Source organism: Anomaloglossus baeobatrachus, chromosome 2, assembly GCF_048569485.1.
Source record: "Anomaloglossus baeobatrachus isolate aAnoBae1 chromosome 2, aAnoBae1.hap1, whole genome shotgun sequence".
Classification (NCBI taxonomy): Eukaryota; Metazoa; Chordata; class Amphibia; order Anura; family Aromobatidae; genus Anomaloglossus; species Anomaloglossus baeobatrachus.
Window position 1 is genome coordinate 541380244 of NC_134354.1, and position 20756 is coordinate 541400999.

At 42.7% G+C, this 20756-nt stretch overlaps 1 protein-coding gene across 7 annotated transcripts in view; it reads right to left on the reverse strand.

Moving 5' to 3' along the window:
- The window catches only part of MCF2L (MCF.2 cell line derived transforming sequence like), a 305257-nt gene that overhangs the window by 18530 nt on the left and 265971 nt on the right, over positions 1-20756 (reverse strand). For 5 of the 7 annotated variants that reach the window (XM_075336647.1, XM_075336653.1, XM_075336650.1 and 2 more), the window contains 7 exons: positions 11185-11277; positions 7726-7804; positions 6670-6736; positions 6480-6595; positions 6113-6205; positions 3081-3155; positions 741-868 (listed from right to left, as the gene is read on the reverse strand). In XM_075336647.1, coding sequence (XP_075192762.1) covers positions 741-868; positions 3081-3155; positions 6113-6205; positions 6480-6595; positions 6670-6736; positions 7726-7804; positions 11185-11277 — 651 coding nt within the window. The remainder of the gene's footprint in view (positions 1-740; positions 869-3080; positions 3156-6112; positions 6206-6479; positions 6596-6669; positions 6737-7725; positions 7805-11184; positions 11278-20756) is intronic. The other 2 variants (XM_075336649.1, XM_075336651.1) reach the window with 2 other exon arrangements.

Here is a 20756-nt window from a genome sequence, read left to right on the forward strand (position 1 = left end):
TTGTCTGAAATCTTGTAGGGAGCACCTGATCATGTCTGGTTTATGGTAAAATAATGTTCTTTTCACTTCAGGATTCTTCTCTAACCAATGAAATCAATATGTTTTGCAACAATAAGGTTGCAAAGTTCTTGGGGCAGCTCACTAGTTTTACCCCTCAGGAGATGTTTCTTGTGTGACACATTGGTAATGAGACACCTTTTTAGACCATCAGTTGAACCAGCTGATATTATTTTTCACTAAGTGGCAGGATTGCTTTCTAATTACTAATAGATTTTAGCTGGTGTCATGACTTTCCATGGCTTTTTGCATCTCTCATTCTTTAAGTGTTCAATACTTTTTCCCGATGTAATTTCTCATTTTTACACATCACTAAATTCATGGACATCTATGGATTGATTTATTTACCTGTGTGGAGTGGATGGGTTGTTATCAACATCTGGTGAGAAGTTCATGTCAATAGCACCTTTAGAAATATATTTACTTAGAAAATTGGTGACGTGTTCAATACTTCTTTAACCTGCTGTATATTTTTTTTATTAAATGGGTTTTGTTTAGCAGTGATCCCATGATCTGCTGCCTTTATATAAAGCTCACTAATAACTTCTAAAAGACAATACATAGCAGCTCATCCCTACAGTATCTCAATGGGCTGTACCAATATCCTCTTAATTTACATGACTTGCGGTAGATAGGAAAGGGATAGTAAAATGAACAAGAGCTTGGTCTTTTACAGTGTTTACCAGTTTTTTATCTGCTGTTTCTGTGGCTTCATCCTCAGCATCTGAAGAATTAATTGGATCTTCTCCACTAGACCATCCATCATTGTTTTCTTCTGAAACGTCTAGTGATTGAGATGTCCTATTCCAACCTAATAGTGAAAAAAATTATATATATATCTACTTTGCTAACAAAATTCTTCCAAAGTGATTTAAATGTGCTTTCTGGTCATTTAATGATAATATACATGAAATGTTGCCACTATAGTAGTATAGGTTGGTATGGTATTTACTAGTGAGTGGCAAAACACTGCATCTCCTTTAAGGGACCACTCCATTGTGGGTTTTTTTTTCAGCAATGACGTGGCGCTTTAATTGTAAGTTCCCCGCTCCCTGCCTTATACTCACCCTCTGGCAGCTTCATCATTTTTCATCTTGTGCCCATTACTTCTGACTGGCAAGAAATCAGAAGTTACATCACAAGCGTTCAATACAACTCTGAGAGCCAGAACAAGGCTCTCATAGAGCTGCATTGATTTGTGAGCTCTGGCAAGCCCCATGAAACACTAGGGCTACTGGCAGGTCACAAATCGCTGGAGACCGACAGGAGCAACACTGGAAACAGATGAAGACAGCAGCAAGTGAGTATAAGACAGGGGGCAGGAGACCTACATTTAAAGCACCACTCCTGAGGTGAAAAAAACCCCAAAACGCTAGAATGGTGCTTTACATGCACAGAATGGAAACATGACTCATTGAAGTACTTTCCAGTGCTTGTATCATCTATTATTCATATGTACATGCTCTTGTTGTAAATCCACACGCAAATCCACTGCACTCAGAAAGTACATGCAATTAGGAAAACGTATCACTTCCATTTAGACATCACTTAAAAACTTTTTGAATACAATATTGTAGTACTACATTATATAGGTGATATGCACTGTTTAAATAAAACTATTTCATCATATAAATCTTGATTTTATTCATTAATGTGCTACATGATAGTTAAAATTAGCATCACACTTCTAATGTTTATATAAAGCCAATGTGTTTTATTCTTGCAACCAGAACCATTTTTATTAGGGAGAATCAAATGGTATATAGGAAGATGAGATGGAAGAGAGACAATAGGATGTGGTAAAATCTTCCTGGGAATGTGGTTTTTTTTCAGCGCCGCTCAGCAGCCCTAGACACTTGCCGACGTTTTTTAGTGATGCTGTTGTGCCAGGGTTGCCTATTAATTCATCTCACTCTGCCATGCACGGCAGGGACGACTGAATCAACAGCTGATGTGAGAGTGGTGTTGGCACCTTCAGTGTCATGGAGTGAAGATATGGAGGACAGTGGACGCATAGAGTCAGAGAGGGTGTGCATGTTGATATGTGCAAGGTTTCTGCGGGCGTGTGCTAGGTGTTGGACAGGGGGTGCAGGTGAGGAGGACAAGGCTGAAAAGGTAAGTAGATGGTGGTCAGATAGGGGGAGAGGGGAGGTTGTGAGGTCAGATAGAGAGCATCGATGGATGAAGATAAGTTCTAGTGTGTGTCCATCTTTGTGGGTGGCAGAGGTGGACCACTGAGTTAGACCAAAGGATGAAGCGAGGGACAAGAGTTTGGAGGCTGCCGACTAGCGGGTGTCAGTGGGTATGTTGAAGTCACCCATGATGACAGTGGGAAGGTCAGCAGAGTGTGATGCTAATTTTAGCTTTTATATAGCACAATAATGAATAGTTTTAATAAAAGTCAAGTTTTATATGATCATATAATTAGACTATGACAGATTGGTTTATTTCATCCTCTGGACATTCGTATTTGTATTGTCTTTACACAACAGCACCAGCTATAGGTCCTGCTATTGAATTTTATTTAACGAATGCTTCCCTAAATTAGATCCCTGGCGATCAACTACTAATACCACTAGTGTATAAATAAGTCACACGAAGAAAGGCACATATCCACTGCAATCAAGACCAAGTGTCCTCCTTATACCTCTCCGACGCATGTCTGCTGAGGTCAGGTGAGATGTACTAAGCCACTTGGACTTCGTCAAAGTAAGAACTGAAGTAGTATCTGTGAAAGAGCTTGTTATAAGTTTCTTATTCCTAAAACCACTATTTTACATAAATCGTTGGTAATTGTTATGTTCCGGATCCTAAGTCTTTTTTGCAGCCTGAGACAATATGGATCCTGCTTCAATAGAAGATAATTTTTAAATAGCTGAATGCAATAACAAAGAATACTGATATACAACCACATTTCTAATGATCAGTTAGTGAGTGGTAGAAGTAATAGCTGATGAACGGGACATGATACTTGGTGCACGATGGAATAACAACCTGATAGATGAAACAATGAGTCACTCTACCTCTTAAACCAAATGGAGTTGGGTCACTCTTTACTTCATGGCGTTTAGTTTTTTTGTCGGGGCTGGTAGGAGAAGCTGCAGAAGGATGAACAGGAAAAACATAGAAACACAGGTGTTGAAGATTCGGAGAGGATAGGATGATACATGAGTAAAGTTCACACCTTTGAGTTCTTTGGGATGCAGTTTTTAGATGTAAATTTACAGTTATTTTAGCTTGTTGTTTAGATTCTTCTTTGCTTATTTTTCCCGCACACTAATGCATACACCCCATACTCATAAAAAACAAAGAAACTTCTGTCTGATATGGAATGGGAGACCGAGATCTTAACCATCTCCCAAAAAAGATTGCCAGTTATCTGTGACTATGAGGGCTCCAGATGTACGTACATTCTGAATGAAGAATTAGTAATGCAAAGAAGTCCGACAGATTCTCTTTTGAACACATTGGATGATCAGCCTCACAAATATGGACTTTAGATGGAATTTTTTAAATCCATTTGGTGACAATCTAAATCTAATGATATTTTTAAAATGAATAGTTCCAAATTTTAATTCAGAAGCACCTAATAGTCCACATTTTTTTTTGTAGTCATGAAATAGCAGAATGCGGATCAGTTTTTTTTATATATATAATAGATTTGCTAACAAAAAAATCCTTAGTTTTAAAAACCTTCCTGATTTTAGAAACATCTGAAAACAGTCCATTTCTGTTTAACATTAACCCACTTAGGTAAAGGTTTACAGACGCATATGAACATCGCATCAATGTACATTCATTTCTTCCTTCTTCCACAATAAGCAGACCTCAAATAAAATACCGCAAATACTTGCAGAAGGCTTGAGAAATGCAGCCCAATTCTAGTATTGCAATAAAAACACAAGCATGATATAGGGTGGACGACATAGGGGTGAGCAAAATTCTTCTAGGGTGCTAAGTCTAAAAAACACTTTGTCAATTTAATTAGCTTTAGGCTCATTATAGCTACATGGCTATCCAAAAAAACTCAAAGGCTACAACATATTAGTAAATGCATAACAGGACCAGAGATTTTTTTTTTTAATAACTAGGACTGTTACATTAGCAAGACAGAAGCTATGAAAATTAGTATTTTATTAGAACACTGTAAAGAAACATTTTTCTTAAAGAGCTTGCCCTATCAAAAGCATTTATGGAGATTTTGTGTATAAAATATATACTATAAATGAAAGGTAATCTGTCAGCAACATTAAATCCTATTTAATATGAGAGCAGCATGATGTAGGGGCTGAAAGTCTGATTCCAGTGATCGGTCACTTATTGGGCTGCTTATTGTAGTTTCAATAAAATTAGTGTTTTATCAGCAGTAGATGATCACTGGAGGACTAGTTGTCTCATGTTATATTATATAGACCTCCTGCTCTGTGAATCCCCGCCTCCACCACTGACAGTCATTTTTCTATTATGCGTATCTTTATTAGAACGGTTTGTTTAGATAATGTCAGGATTTCAAAACTATTGTAGGGGTTGTAGAGGAATAGAACACATGGCTGCTTATTTCAGAAACTGCACCGCACCAACCCATGGGTCAGGGCCGCCACCAACGGGGGACAAACAGGACTCTAGCCCAGGGCCCCAACAGAAGGAGGGCGCCTTCACGCTTCATTTATAGGCTTATGTGTGAGGTGTGGAGGCGGGGCAGGGATGGAGGCGGAGCTGGGGTGGAGTCTCAATGGGGCCCGAAAATTATGCCAGTCAGGGGCCCTGAAACTCCTAGTGGCCGCCCTGCATGGGTTGGGTCTGGTATTGTAACTTAATTCAATTGAAAAAAAAATTGCACTAAACTGCAATGCCACATAAAACCTATAAACCTGTGTTAATTAGATTGTAAACTGTAGGTGTCCAGCTATGTAAAATACCTGAACTTCATGTTTTAGTAAAAGTGTTTCTTTTCAAGAAGTTTATCAGTATAGCATCCTTTTAGGAAACATCAGTTCTAAACTGCAGGCACCAGTAAGGGATGGCACTGTAAGTAACACAATGGAGCTAACCCCTTAACATGGATCACCAGGAATAAAAAAAATAAAAATAGCATTATACACAAAATTCCAAAATACCCCTAATTAGAAAATCGGATCTAAATAAGCTATAATTATAGTACATTATATGTCTGCTGCCCTGCTACACTGACAAAATGTGTCCTAGAATGTTATTAGGACAGATGCGTGTGAGCATGTGCAATAGAGAGCTGCTGCTGTGACCTGGAGATAACATGTCTGCTCTCTGCTGGTCACAGCAGCCGCTCAGCATTCACGGTGCACATCAATGTACGCGTCCTCTTCTTACCTCCTGGTATCTCCAATGTTAGATCAGTATATCCACTTGGAGCACATCTTTCTACACATGAAGCTTCCGGCTGCACATGCTCATAAGCATCTGTATTATTAACATTCTAGGACAGGCCTCTGTTATCGTAACACGTCAGCCATATACTATAGCGATTACTTTCCTAGATAAAAGGAGTGTGACTGCCAATTAAAGGTAATGATAAACTTTTTTATGGCCAGAGAACACCTTTAAAGGGTATCAGTCACCAGAATTATTCTGCTCGATCCGACGGCAGCATAAGGTAGTGTCAAACACCGTGAATATGGCAGTCTGTCACTTGTCAAAATGTTGTAGTTACGTAAAGTAATACTTGAGAGGTGTAGAATAGGGAGACAGAGTCATTGGTATTCATGAGCTACAGGATAGCCCCGCCCACCACAGCTATGAATGATTAGTTTTTCCTATGCACAGCAATGAGGTGATGGCTGCTGAGCAGGAGGATGGGGATAGCCTGCTGCTCATGAATATGACTCCTAGATGACCAAGCGCCACAATCTGTGTGTCTGTCACTACTTTATGATGCATGCTGACATAAGCCTGGTGACAGAGTCCCTTGAGGCCTCACTGCATAATTATCTGATATATTAGTGCATTAAGTGAAAAGAAATGTTAAGGAGAGCAGAGGATAGCATGGTTAGTGCATAGCATCTAGCTGGCCTTAGATTACCTTTCTGAGTTTTGAGGTTAGGAAAACCCTGCAAAGTGAAGCGTTTTTTTGAAACTGCAGAAGACTCTGAGGTAGGGCTAGATACTGTGCCATCTAGAAATGAGAGAGACACAGGAGACAAGAGAAGTAGAGCATGTGGAATACACATAGGTGCATGCAGCGGTAGAGGGAACAACAGATACAAAGTACCATAGCACAGCCACCAGATTGGAGTATATTATATCAGGTGCTAAAGTTGCATCTACCTTCCATCTAAAAACGCTCATCTCATAATATATATATATATGTATATATATATATATATATATATATATATATATATTATATATAAAAATTTATCTAGTTTATCACAATACACCTTACTCACCTTTACTCTTCTCAAGGTACTTTGGTAATGTTATCAAAGAGGAGTCGGGACTTATTAAAGGCTCAGTTTTCCTTTCTTCTAATTTTTTGACCATTCCAGATTTACTTCTCAAAGGACTAAAAAATGGATTGGAAAATGTCAGTATTCCTAATGGGAGAGGTACTAAGTGTAGTCATTGTTACTTACTTACCTGGTATTAGATGGAGTTGGTAATGGAGAACTATTGGTGTGCTCTACTGATTTGTGTTGACTGGCTTCTGGAAATAGGTAATAAAGAAATACTAATTATCATCATGACAGTACAGATTATTAATATTTGACCTTACAATTCTACCGTGAGGTGTATTACATCTAATCTGAATTTTTTTTTAGTTCAAAGAGCACACCAAATTTACACGGTTATGTAAGCCGTACACTGACTACGTATCAAAGTGTCATATCTTCAGTGGCGTCCCATGAAAAGATAGTTATTTTCTAATAGAGACATGGCTACGTTACTCATCAATATCATCACTAAGTCATGAGATCAAACCCTACCAATGATTGATCCTTTTTTCAAATTTAGAGAACTTATTATTTTTGAGCAATAAACTTCCAAAGAAGAGACATTTTAATATTTTGATGGCTATAAGGCAAACAAAATCTTTAATTCAATATAAAACAAACTGAGTAAGACATAAGGACCGGACATATCAAGACTGGCATTCTGCACAACAGTCTTGATGAAGATAATTTGGCGCATCTTAGTCCAGCATTAACAGGTGCATTTTTCTGCTGTCATATACTACTGCAAGAAATGTACTCCAGTGTCAAACTACAGTACACTTGTTTAATAATTTATGCCACTTTTGTGCTATAAATTGTGGTGAATAGGGCGGCTTCAATAGGTCATGCTCTCTCCTGGGAATGCTCTACGGATTTTTCAAAAAGTAGGCAGAGCTGCCAAGGACCCAGGTAAAAACATCAAAAGTCACAAACTCACATTTACTAATTGGGCAAACGTATTGCCACATTTCAAGCCGTTTCACAACAGAATTCTGGAGAAAACTGTTTAATGATTTGGGCCTAAATGTATCAAATAGATGTGAATTTTAAGCAAAACCAGAAAGTGATAAGAATATAGGAAAAAAAAATGATAAAGATCAAACAGATAAAGATATTATGGGCAATAACTGACATTCACTGACAAATAAATCATATGAAGTCATATGTGCAAAAAGACTAAAAATATACAAAAACCGCTTACCTCTACAAGCCTGAAGCTGGCTAGTCAATACCTTTCGGATTTCATTTACCCAGGTGGCTTTTATTTCTGACGTTTGTGCCTGTAAAATATAATTATCAAGCTAGTACTTTAGCTTGGTTACATCAGATCTTCATACTCTAAATGTATGTTCCAAGTTTCGTTTGTCACAAACTTGAAAGATAATCAAAATAGATAACTAAGGCTTAGTGCACACTATATCACAGCCATATATTTTGCACATCATATAACCCCGGATAAGGCTCTTACTGTGTATCTTAAAGGGATATTCCTATAATTGAAAGTTATTAGTACCGTATTTGTCGATTTATAAGACGCACTTTTGTTCCCACAAATTTTGGGGGAAAGTAGGGGGTGCGTCTTATAATCCGAATATACGGGTGTGTGTGTGTGTATATTATATATATATATATATATATATATATATATATATATATATATATATATATATATATATATATATATATATATATATATATATATATACATACATACACTGCAGGGTCCGCTCTGGAGCGGTTCTGGGGGCTGGTGAAGCTGCGGGAGGGAGCCTTTGATCTCCTGCTCCCGCTCATATAATATGCACAGCCGCTGTCCATCACCATGGTGCTGAAACCCCACCGCGGTGATGGGCTGGGGGAGCGGCGCATATTATATGTGCCTGTGCTCGCCTTTGATGACACATGCCTCCCCTGTGTTAGATATTGCCCCCATGCTGCTGCACATAGTAAAATAAAACACTCTTTACTCACCTCCTCCAGCGCTGATCTCCCTGTATCTCTGCTGCTGTCTGTGATCAGGCACACAGAGATGATATCACTCTGCTGTGCCGATCACATGACCGGCGCCGAGAACCAGGAAGTGGAGGAAGCCAGAGCTCACAAGCACGGAGGGAGACACGAGGAGGGACAGCGCTGAGAAGGTAAGGAAAGAGTGTTTTATTTTACTAAAATCTGCAGCCTAGGGGCGATATCTAACACAGGGTGATGTGTGCCAACCACAGGGGGCCGTGTGCAGCAATAGTGGGCCGTGTGCCAGCCACAGGGGGCCATGTGCAGCAATAGTGGGCCGTGGGCCAGCCACAGGGGGCCGTGTGCAGCGATAGTGGGCCGTGTGCCAGTCACAGAGGGCCGTGTACAGCAATAGTGGGCCTTGTGCCAGCCACAGGGGGCTGTAAGCAGCAATAATGGGCCGTGTGCCAGCCACAGGGGGCCATGTGCAGCAATAGTGGGCCGTGTGCAGCAAAAATGGGCCGTGTGCCAGCCATAGGGGCCGTGTGCCAGCCATAGGGGCCATGTGGCATCACTGGGGGACGTGTGCCAGCACAAAGGGGCTATATTCAATATAAGGTGGCCATATCCAGATTAAGAGGGCTAATTTTTTTAATGGGGGCTATGAGTGACATATACCCTATATGATTTGTTAGACGGACACTGGCATTATAAGACAGACCCCATTTATTAAAAAATTCTCTATTCACCAAATTTGGGGGTGCGTCTTATAATCAGGTGCGTCTTATAAAGCGAAAAATACGGTAAGTTATATATACCCTATTAAATAGACCTCTGTGATCCTCAGAAATGATAGAAATGGGACTCTGGAACACAAAGGGTGGAGGTCAATGTATGGAGAAGAGATAACTTTTGATCCTGGAAACATCCATGTCTACGCACTTTAGTTACCTGATGAAAACCAGTATTGTATTGGTCCTTATCAAGGCGGTATGTCATAATACATTTTTCATAGTTATATAGGGAAGACATTTTACTAGAAGTGTCTATATAATCAGATTTTGCTGGATTGACATTTCTGACTCAATGTGTAATTCAAGATATAATGGATAAACCTGTTCGGTTACAAGCTATTAATGTGGGGTGATTGCAGGTAAAGCACTTATGTGGCAATACACATAGATAATAATGCCCATTTGGTAGTTATCTCTTCCACCTTGTCCTTCACTTGTCAATAAACCTACATTATCTGTCTTTCAATATGCAATGCATATAATGGCAAAAACTTAAGTAGGTGGTCATATAGAAAATAAATGCATTATCATGCACAAAGAATACCAGCCATCTACAGTTAGGTCCAGAAATATGTGGACAGTGACTGAATTTTCATGTTTTGGGCTCTGTGTGCCAATATATATTTATATATATATATATATATATATATATATATATATATATATATATATATGTATATATATATATATATATATATAATGAAACAACTGAGATTCAATTGAAGTGGGGATTTTCTGGTTTAAATTAAGGAGTTGAAAAAAGATATCCTGTGAAACATTTAGGAATTGCAACCATTTTTTTTTACAAATCCTCCTCCATTCAGGGGCTCAAAACTAAGTGGACAACTTTACCATAAATAAAATATTAATTTTTAATACTTTGTAGAGAATTCTTTGCAGACAATGACTGCCTTAAGTCTGGAAGCCATGACTGTCGCCAAACAATGGATTTCGTCTTTGAGATCCTGTGATTGACTTGGCCTTTGCAGAATATTTCACTTCTTTGCCTTAAACTCCTGAGTTGCTTTCACAGTATGTTTTGGTCATTGTCCATCTGTACAGTAAAGCGCTTTCCAGTCAACCTTGCTGCATTTAGCTGAATATGTGCAGAAAGTATAGCCCTGTACACTTCAGAAATCATCCATCTGCTTCTGTCTGCAGTTACATCATCAATAAACACTAGTGACCCAGTGCAATTGGAAGCCATGCATGCCCGGCCATCAGACTGCCTCCGCCATGATTTACAGAGGATTCTTCACTATGGAAAGGATTCTCCGATCATCCACTACTGTTGTCTTCCGTGGATATCCAGTCCTTTTTGAGTTTCCAACCTCGCCAGTGCAGTCTTTTATTTGTAGAATATACCAAACTGTTGATTTCACCACTCCTAACATTTCTGCTCTTATTTTTCAGCCTAATGATGGTCTGTTTCTCTTCCATTGAGAGCTCCTTTGATTGCATGTTGTGGGTTCCCAGGAACAGCTTCCAAATGCAAATGCCACAATTGGAATCAGCTCCAGACCTTTTTCCTGCTTAATTGATTATGGATTAACAAGGAATTAGCCTATGAAGCCTATTAAAGAGCTTTTGAGAAAATTGTCCAATTACTTTTGGTCCCTTGATAAAGAGGTCACTATATATTAAAGAGCTGTAATTCCTAAACCATTACTCCAATTAATATGTGATCAAGCTCAAATTAAAGCTGAGACTCTTTAACTGTACCTTCAATATGTTTTGGTAAACAGCTACAATGGCAAAACTGTCACTGTCTTGAATGTAGCTTTCTTTGCCATGTTACCAAATACCCAAACTAAAATGACATTTGTACCAGTCAAAACAATTTTTTTAACCCTGTAGTTTTTCTCCTTATATACACCTGACAACCCAACCATGTAAATGAGATTAAATAGCATTACCTGCACAATGTATACTTCTTCCCTTGCATTGTACCAGATTTCAAATTTCCTATTGTCTCCTTTAACATATTCTGTAATTCCAACAGACGCCATCTAGCCAAAAAAGAAAAAAAAAATTAATTGATACATTCAGACTGGTTTATTTTTGTTACAATGTATACACAATAATGTCTGAACATAAAGATAAAGGTCCGACTGGTGGAGGGCTGCAATGATAGTTGACTTTGTGGAACTTTCGCTCATCTCCCTACTGCATCTCTGGAGATCAGCCACAATGATCTTGGGGTTCATCTTTACCTCTCTCACTAAGGCTCTTCTCCCATGATTGCTCAGTTCTGGTGGTCCCAAACTTATTCCATTTAAGGATTATGGAGGCCACTGTGCTTTTAGGAACCTTGAATGCTGCAGTAATTATTTTGTAACCTTGGCCAGATCTGTGCCTTGCCAAAATTCTGTCTCTGAGCTCTTTTGTCAGCTCCTTTGACCTCATGATTCTCATTTGGTCTGATATGCGCTGTGAGTGTCTGAGCAAAGGGTCCGAATTCTTTTGTCTAAGTAATATTTCAGTTTTTCTTGTTTAATAAATTTCCAACAATTTCTAAATTTCTGTTTTTTTCTGTCAAGATGGGGTGCAGAATGTACATTAATGAGGAAAAAAAATGAACTTTTTTTGAATTAACCAAATGGCTGCAATGAAATATATATATATATATATATATATATATATATATATATATATATATATATATATATATATATATATATATATATATACATAATGGACAACGTGTACAACTTGAAAACCAGTAATCGTAAAATTAAGTATTACACTATAATATTTTTTTAACTGGTTATGTAATTGACAAATCATGGTAAAATACATTTGCGTTAGGGTTTAGCAATATAAAATCCATAAATATAAGAACCAAGATTATTAAAAAGATATAAATTTATTGGTTCACAATAAAAACATCCAAAAAACAAAAACACCCACATCAAGAAATGCCATTTATATCAAATTAATATAGACATGGTTGGCCTTCTAAATTACCCTATACTTGCCCTAGTAGTCACACCTACCTATCAGCGGAGGACACCCTGATGTTATTCGGCGCCCCCGCTCCACGGAGGCTGTCCCTATTAATGAGCCTACAAGCCCCTAAAATGAAGCTCAGCGGTCAGAAAAATAATTATTGGGTATAGCCAATAGGCACCACAGTAATCCTAACGAAGAACAATATTTGAGGGCAAGAAGGAATTGCTCGGATATTCACCTATTTAGAACAAAGGCAATTAGGCTAAGAAACAACTTTAGAGAAAGGGGATATCCAGAGGAAACACTTGATGCGGCCTTCTCTAATGCCTTGAATGCGGAGCGAGAGAGTTTGCTTACCCCTAGATCTAAGAAAGAAGGGGAGGAGGAAATTAGAATTATTGGAACATAGAACAATCAGACGGACCAAATCTATAAAATCCTGAAGACATATTGGGGTATATAGAAGACAGATGAGAGCATAGCTGGAATTATTACAGACTATACTAACGTCACTTTTAGGAAAGGACGGTCAATTTGTGACAGTTTGGTACACAGCCATTACACTATACCCACACCTGGGGGCACTTGGTAGGATCGAAAGATCTGTGGTACCTTCAGGTGTGGAAAGTGTATGTACTGTAAATGGGTGTGTGGCGTCACTGCGGCTTCAGTCGCCACAGAGTATTGCACCCAAATTTGGGTGTAATGCTAAACCCGGATCCTGAAGAGGTCAGTCCTGATTTCACCACATTACACACTCAAATACACACAAGGTTTCCCTGTTCCCACTGGTGACTGGGCTAGGGTCGGGTAATAAAGGGGTCGCCGACAGAGGCATTTACAGGATGCCCTAAACAGGGGCCCCAGTCCCACTAGCTTAGGACCTAGGAGGGGGGAGGTACAGCCAGTAGGGGGAGTCAGGAGCCAATACAACAATTAGAGAGTTCTCCAGCAGGAGAGCAACGGAGCAGACTTGCCTCACAAGTGCTCCGGTGGGAAGGAGGAGAAACTTTACACGGTTGCCGTGGGGAGAGTGAACTTGCTCCCCTCGGAACCGACGCCACACAGGGCAACAGGACCATAGGGAAGATCATACTTCACGTTGGTTTTCCATAATCTGCCTGGACGGGTAAAGTTTCAAGCTTCCCTGACCACACAGCGCCCAACAGACAGCGCCATATAGGATCCGTGGTCTCGCTTCAAGTCGGGCCCCACATCGGAACCGCAGCCCCTGCAGATAGGGACAAGAGTACATCTCATGAAACCCAGGGTCCCCTCGTAGCTTAAAACCAGGGGATCCACAGGCAGGCGTTACAAGGAGAAACCCACCCAACACCAAACCGGACTGATCTCTAAAGGGATTGGGGTTCGACAGAGCCCATCAAAGCAAGTGACCATTATTACGTGGGTGAGCGGCATCGTACAAAAGTGAGTAAACAACCTGGAACCGCAGCTATAGACTTTTTATTACCCATACTGCTGCTCCCCGCCGCCATTACTATTCCCCTCATCATCCTCCCCAGGGCCCGCTCTACCTGTGGAGAGCGATACCAGCCCTGGATGCTACTACCATCTGCATCGGAGGACAGTGACAGCAGCGGCGGCCCATTCCCTGACCGCATGCCACAGGTGGCGTCATGACAAATACCTCCGCACTACCCCCATCATCCTTCCCCAGCCATCTTCTGTACACCTCGGGGCAACGGAGCCGGGCTAGGCCGCCCGTGACAGCGACAGTCGATGGCCCGGCAACAAGTAGGTTAAATGCACCTGCCCCGTGGGGATCTACAGGTGAACCAGTCTAAATCCTTTGTGAGTGCCTCTACAGGAAAAAAGTATTTTTCAAGAGACTTTGCCAATTGCTCAACTGAAGGGGTATTATATATGGCTATGTGTGTATGTCTCCTAAACTATGTGGGTAAGGCCTGACATGAATTTCGATGTCGAGTTGGGGAACATTTAGGGGACATATGGCACAAGAGGGACACCCTGATAGCTCAACATGTAAATGAGCAACATGGGGGAAATGACACTCTTTTATATTTCTGTGTCCTAGAGGTGGTAACACAGGGTAAAAGGAAAGGAATCTGGGACAGGAAAATTCTTCAGCGGGAGACTGAATGGATATATCGAATGGGATCTGTTAAACCCAGTGGTCTAAACGAAAAGTTAACTTATGGTTGTTTTCTAGATTAAAAAGTCTGGTTTGAACCTTGTAAGGGGATTCTGAATTTGTGTTCATTATAAGGAGCCTGGGGTTCTGATAATGTAAATAGAGGGCTTTGAGTACTTAAACGTTATGAGATGGGTTTAGAACAATAAGGGATATTGTTTCCTTATTTTTACATTTAAGCGGGCTTTACACGCTACAATATCGTTAATGAATTATCGTCGGGGTGATGGTGTTTGTGACCCACATCCAGCTTCATTAACGAGATCGCAGTGTGTGACACTTATGAGCGACCTTAAATGATTGAAAAAGTGGTCAAAATCGTTTGCCACGGAGAGGTCGACCTGAAACAAAAAAATCGTTTTCTCCTTATTAGCGATGTTGTTCCTCGTTTCTGCTGCAGCACACATCGTTGCGTGTGACACCGCAGGAGCGACGAACATCTCCTTACCTGCCTCCACCGGCAATGCGGAAGGAAGGAGGTTACGTCCCGCTCATCTCCGCCCCTCCACTTCTATTGGACGGCTGCCGTGTGACGCCGCACGAACCGCTCCCTTAGAAAGGAGGCGGTTCGCCGGCCAGAGCGACGTCACAGAGCAGGTATGTGCGTGCGATGCTGCTGTAGCGATAATGTTCGCTACGGCAGCGATCACACAATATCGCATGTACGACAGGGGCGGGTGCTATCGCGCTCTACATCGCTAGCCGATGCTAGCGATGTTGCAGCATGTAAAGCCCGTTTTAGAGTTATATATTTGATCACCTCTGTGAGATTGGGTAGAATAGTTGATATTGTTAAAATACATCGGGATGTATAATGGATTTGTGGGTATACTTTCATGATGCCCATGCATATATAAATATAGGTCCTGGTATGGACCCATGCCAGTATTGATAGATGGGAAGCAGACCAGGATACCTTCCGGCGTCGCACTCGACATTGTAGTGTGTAAATCCTAGATGATACGATTAACGAGCGCAAAATCGTCGTAATCGTATCATCGGTATAGTGTCTGGGAATTCCATAATTACGCGACTGCGACAGGTACGATGTTGTTCCTCGTTCCTGCAGCAGCACACATCGCTGTGTATGAAGCCGCAGGAGCGAGGAACATCTCCTACCTGCGTCCTGCAGCTCACGCCGGCTATGCGGAAGGACAGAGGTGGGCGGGATGTTTACGTCCCGCTCATCTCCGCTTCTATTGGCCGCCTGCCGTGTGACGTCGCTATGACGCCGCACGACCCGCCCCTTAATAAGGAGGCAAGTCGCCGGCCAGATCGACGTCGCAAGGCAGGTGAGTCCATGTGAAGTTGCCGTAGCGATAATGTTCGCTACGGCTGCTATCACAAGATATCGCTGCTGCGACGGGGGCGGGGACTATCGTGCTCGGCATCGCGCAAAGTGCCCCTTAAGCTTAGGAAGGCCGCTGGTAGCCACTACCACCTGATTTAAGGAGGGACAGCTAGATGATCGGTCTGGCCGTTTGGACAGAGTAGCCCCTGGAGGGCAAAGAAATCTGTGGCAGTTCCCTAATGGTATGCCTGGGATCAGTGGCGTAACTAGAGTTTGATGGGCCCCGGTGCAAAGTTCAGACCTGGGCCCCTCCACTCTCCAACCACACCGACATTTGGGGTATGGGATAAAGACGCTGACACTTGGCTCTTACCCTCAGCATCCAGGTTTCCCATGATCTGAAATCCCTTTATCAGCACCCAGCTTTCCTATGTTCTGCTATCCATCTTGTCCTCGGCACCCACCTTCCCCATGCTCTGCTATACATCTTTTCCTCAGCACCCAACTTTCCCATATCAGAGCATGGGAAAGCTGGGTGCTGAGAGAAGATGTATAGCAGAGCATGGGAAAGCTGGGTACTGAGGGAAAGAGCCTTTTTCCCTCAGCACAAAACGTTCCCATCCCCTGCTTGTATCTTTGTCTCCCCTTGAATCTATGTACCCCCTTGTATATAGTTCACCAAATACAATAATGACCCCCACATAGCCATCCATATAGTATAAAGGGTCCCAATCTTCTGGAAACTACTGTTAGTTCTTGTAGAACTACATATCCCAGCGAGGAAGAGAGGGTCACTGAGCTTGCGGGGGTCCAGTGAAGCGCAGAGGTGCAGGTAAGTGCATAGTTAAGCACAATGTCATAGTTTGACACAAGAGCATAGTTTGAAGTTATCCTTATAAGTTTCACATTGTTTTTTTCTTTGTTTTTCTAGTTTTATCTGTACGGTTTATCCCCATGTAATAGGGGCTCCATGGACAATGCTTCCAGGTGTGTGTCTTGTCAAATGTATGCATGCCTTGAACAGCCGTTCGAGGGTGAATATGTCTGCACTCCGTGCAAGCATGTTACATATTTGGAAGCCAAGGTAACTGATCTAAATATGCAGCTTGCAACACTCAGGAGCATTGCAAACCTGGAGAGGAGTTTAGAGCTCACTGAGCTTTCTCTGGCTGGGGCCACTGCTATGGAGGAGGGTGGTGATGGGGAAGGTCAGGACCCAGAGGTAGGTAGCTGGGTAACGGTTAGAAGAAGAGGCAGGGGGAAAAGTGTCAGGGAGCCTAATCCTGTTCTGGCACAACATAGTAAATATGCCTATTTGGCTGATATTAGGAATGAAGGGCCAGGACTAGGATCACTACAGCAGAATGTGGCTCCTAGCAACCAGGAAAACGACTGCTGTAGGAAGGAGGGAAATAGGAGTGCAGCAAAGCCCAGACAGATGTTGGTGGTAGGGGACTCTAAAATTAGGCGCACAGACAGGGTCATCTGTCGCCAAGACCGTGAATGCCGAACAGTGTGTTGTCTGATGAGTGCTCGGGTTCAGATAAAAATTAAACAAGGGAGCGCATGTGAAGGGTCTGGGAGATAGAGGTGAGGAGGAGAAAAAGAATCTGCTCACCTGATGTGGTTGTGCAGCCCTCGCACAACCACGGTATAAGACGGGAGTGTGGTGTCAGAGGTCTTCTAACCTGTTAGCCCACGATGTCCATCCAGGGAAGCAAATTCCTGAAGAGCTGGTCACATGACAGATCACTGGGCGTCTCTGGTAATCTGAACTCCGTATCAAGCAGCTCTTGCCGTGGACCCACAGGGGGGAAGATCAGCAGTAAAGTATAGAAGCACGGTCTGATAGAGCGCTAAGGAGGCCACAGTATTAGATTAATTTTTTTTAGAATTTATTGTTTTCTATCAGCCACAAGTTGTAGATTGTGGCTGATAGAAAACAATAAATTCTAAAAAAATTAATCTAATACTGTGGCCTCCTTAGCGCTCTATCAGACCGTGCTTCTATACTTTACTGAGTGCTCGGGTTCGGCATATTGCGGATCGGATAGACAGATTAATTCTGAATTCTCTCTTTTTCTCCTTTGCACGGATCATCTATTTCTCCACATATAGCCAGTTCCACTGACGAAGGTCACTGCGTTGATCGAAACATCTTGCAATATTTGAACTGTTCTATATTTTGAATAAAGTTTTCCTTTTTGCATCCATTTTGGAGTGCCTGGTCTATCTTAATTTTGAATATGGATTTGGACCCTACCAGAGCACCCATTCCTTAAAATAGAAGTTCCGTGTCATTCTATATAAAAATCCATGTATAACTAGACCTCCATGTATAATGCAGCACCCCCAGGCCTCCATGTATAATACCGTATTTTTCAGACAATAAGACGCACTTTTTTCCCCCCAAATGTTGGGGGAAAGTGGGGGGTGCGTCTTATGGTCTGAATGTAGGGCTGTGGGGAATGAGGGTGCTGCGGTGGAGCGGGTCATCGGGGGCATGAGCAGGCTGCAGCAGCGCCTGCCGTGACAATGTGGACCCGCTCATTTAATATGCACGCCCATCTTCCCGCCCATCATCTCTCAGCGCTGACAGGTGGGCGGGATGATGGGCAAGGGATAAACAGCCGGCCCACATGATCACCCCTGGCAACTACAGCCTGGAGTGATCATGTGCGGCTGTATTCACTGCCCCCCGTGCATCATCATCAGCGCGGGGTGCAGTGAATCAGTACACTCACCTGTCACCATTCCCCTGCAGTACTGCGATCTTCTCCTAGCTGCCGGCGGTCGCTGAGTGGAGCCGTCCCCGTTCCCCTGCAGCATCGCGATGTCCTCCTGTCTGTGCAGCGGCCGCTGAGTGGAGACTAGCGGTGCGCACAGCGATGACGTCATCGCTGTGCGCACATGTCCACACGCAGCAGCCGGCAGCCAGGAGAACATCGTGGTGCTGCAGGGGAACGGGGACAACTCCACTCAGCGGCCGCCGGCAGCCAGGAGGAGATCGCGGTACTGCAGGGGAATGGGGACGGCTCCACTCAGCAGCGCTGCCGCTGACACAGACGGGAGGAGGAGCGATGCTGCAGGGAGTGAGGTGAGGTAAGGTGAGTATGAACGTTTATTTTTTTTATGTGCCACAGGATGCGGGCCGTATACCAGCATGGGGTTGTATAGCAGGATGGGGTGTATAGCAGGATGGGGGTATATTATGAGCAGGATGGGGGTATATTATGAGCAGAATGGGGGAATATTATGAGCAGAATGGGGGTATATTATGAGCAGAATGGGGGTATATTATGAGCAGAATGGGGGTATATTATGAGCAGGATGGGGGTATATGAGCAGGATGGGGGTATATTATGAGCAGGATGGGGGTATATTATGAGCAGGATGGGGGTATATTATGAGCAGGATGGGCGTATATTATAAGCAGGATGGACGTATATTATGAGCAGGATGGGCGTATATTATGAGCAGGATGGGGGTATATTATGAGCAGGATGGAGGTATATTATGAGCAGAATGGGTGTATATTATGAGCAGGATGGATGTATATTATGAGCAGGATGGGGGTATATTATGAGCAGAATGGGGGTATATTATGAGCAGGATGGGGGTATATTATGAGCAGGATGGGGGTATATTATGAGCAGGATGGGGGTTATATTATGAGCAAAGATGGGGGTATATGAGCAGGATGGGGGTATATGAGCAGGATGGGGGTATATGAGCAGGATGGGGGTATATGAGCAGGATGGGGGTATATACTGTATATACAAGGCAGGAGGATCATTACCAGGATGGTGTATCTTAGTAGAGAATTTGGGGACATTACCCCCATAACAGTGTCAGCAGCAGATCCTCGCCCCACAACAGTGTGTCATGACTCCATTTTTTGCTTAAAATTTTATTTTTCTATTTTCCTGCTCTAAAACCAGGGTGCGTCTTATGGTCTTATAGTCCGAAAACTACGGTAATTCAGCCAGCCTCCCCAGGCCTCCATGTATAATAATGCAGCCAGCATCCCCAGGCCTCCATGTGTAATAATGCAGTCAGCATCCCCAGGCCTCCATGTATAATGCAGCCCCCCCAGGCCTCTGGCCACCGTGTACTCATTTATATAAAAAAACAACAAAAAGTACTCACCTCTCTCCTCGTTCCACTGCTGCTGTCCTCACCTGTCTCCTCCGTTCCTCTGCTGCTCCAGTCAGCGTCCTCTCGTCCTGCGCTCTGCATGCCTCAGCACAGCAATCACACAGGAGTGACGTCACCGCACATGGGGTGGGGGGGGGGGGGGGAGAGCCCACTGCCGTCGCTGACACCGGGATGGGGGGGGGCGTTGTCAGCGGCAGCAGCAGGTCATATAGCAGCCGTGTGGTCTGCAACAGATCAGCATAGCTCCTCTCTCACAGAAATGAGCTGGCAGCTGATCTGCAATGTGGCCGCGGGCCCCTAACCAGCCGGGCCCGGTCGCAATGGCGACCTCTGCAACCACGGTAGTTACACCCCTGCCTGGGATCAAACTGCTTTGTGGTGACTGATTTTATTGGATCATGTTTATGAGCTTGTAAAGATTAATGAGGAAAAAGGGATGGTCCATAGAATGAATTAGGATATTGGATTATGGCATGGCATTTTGTATATGTGGGGATACAATATTAAATGGGGAAGAGGTTGATTTTTTTACATCAATAAGACATAGTGCCACATTCGTACCATAGATTATTTGCATGGTTCTTTTGGTGTACAATTGAAAATGGACTTTTATGTATTCTTTTTCCTAGATCCCATGTATGGAGGGTTGTTGTTAACACACCCGAGCATACCATTATTTGGATATCAATATTGATAGATCGTTGCATCTAAATAAAAGACTTCCTGATGAACCCCAGCCATGGAACGGGGGAAACGCGTCGAGGCAGAGGTGAGAGAATTTATGATCTAAACTCCTAGATGGGAAAAGGACACAGTAGGTGACTCTGGATGGAATGGAGCTTTTTATACCCCGTGGATAATTATGAGCACCAGTAATTTGTGAATCTGGATCCTTATGGAGTCATTATCTAAGA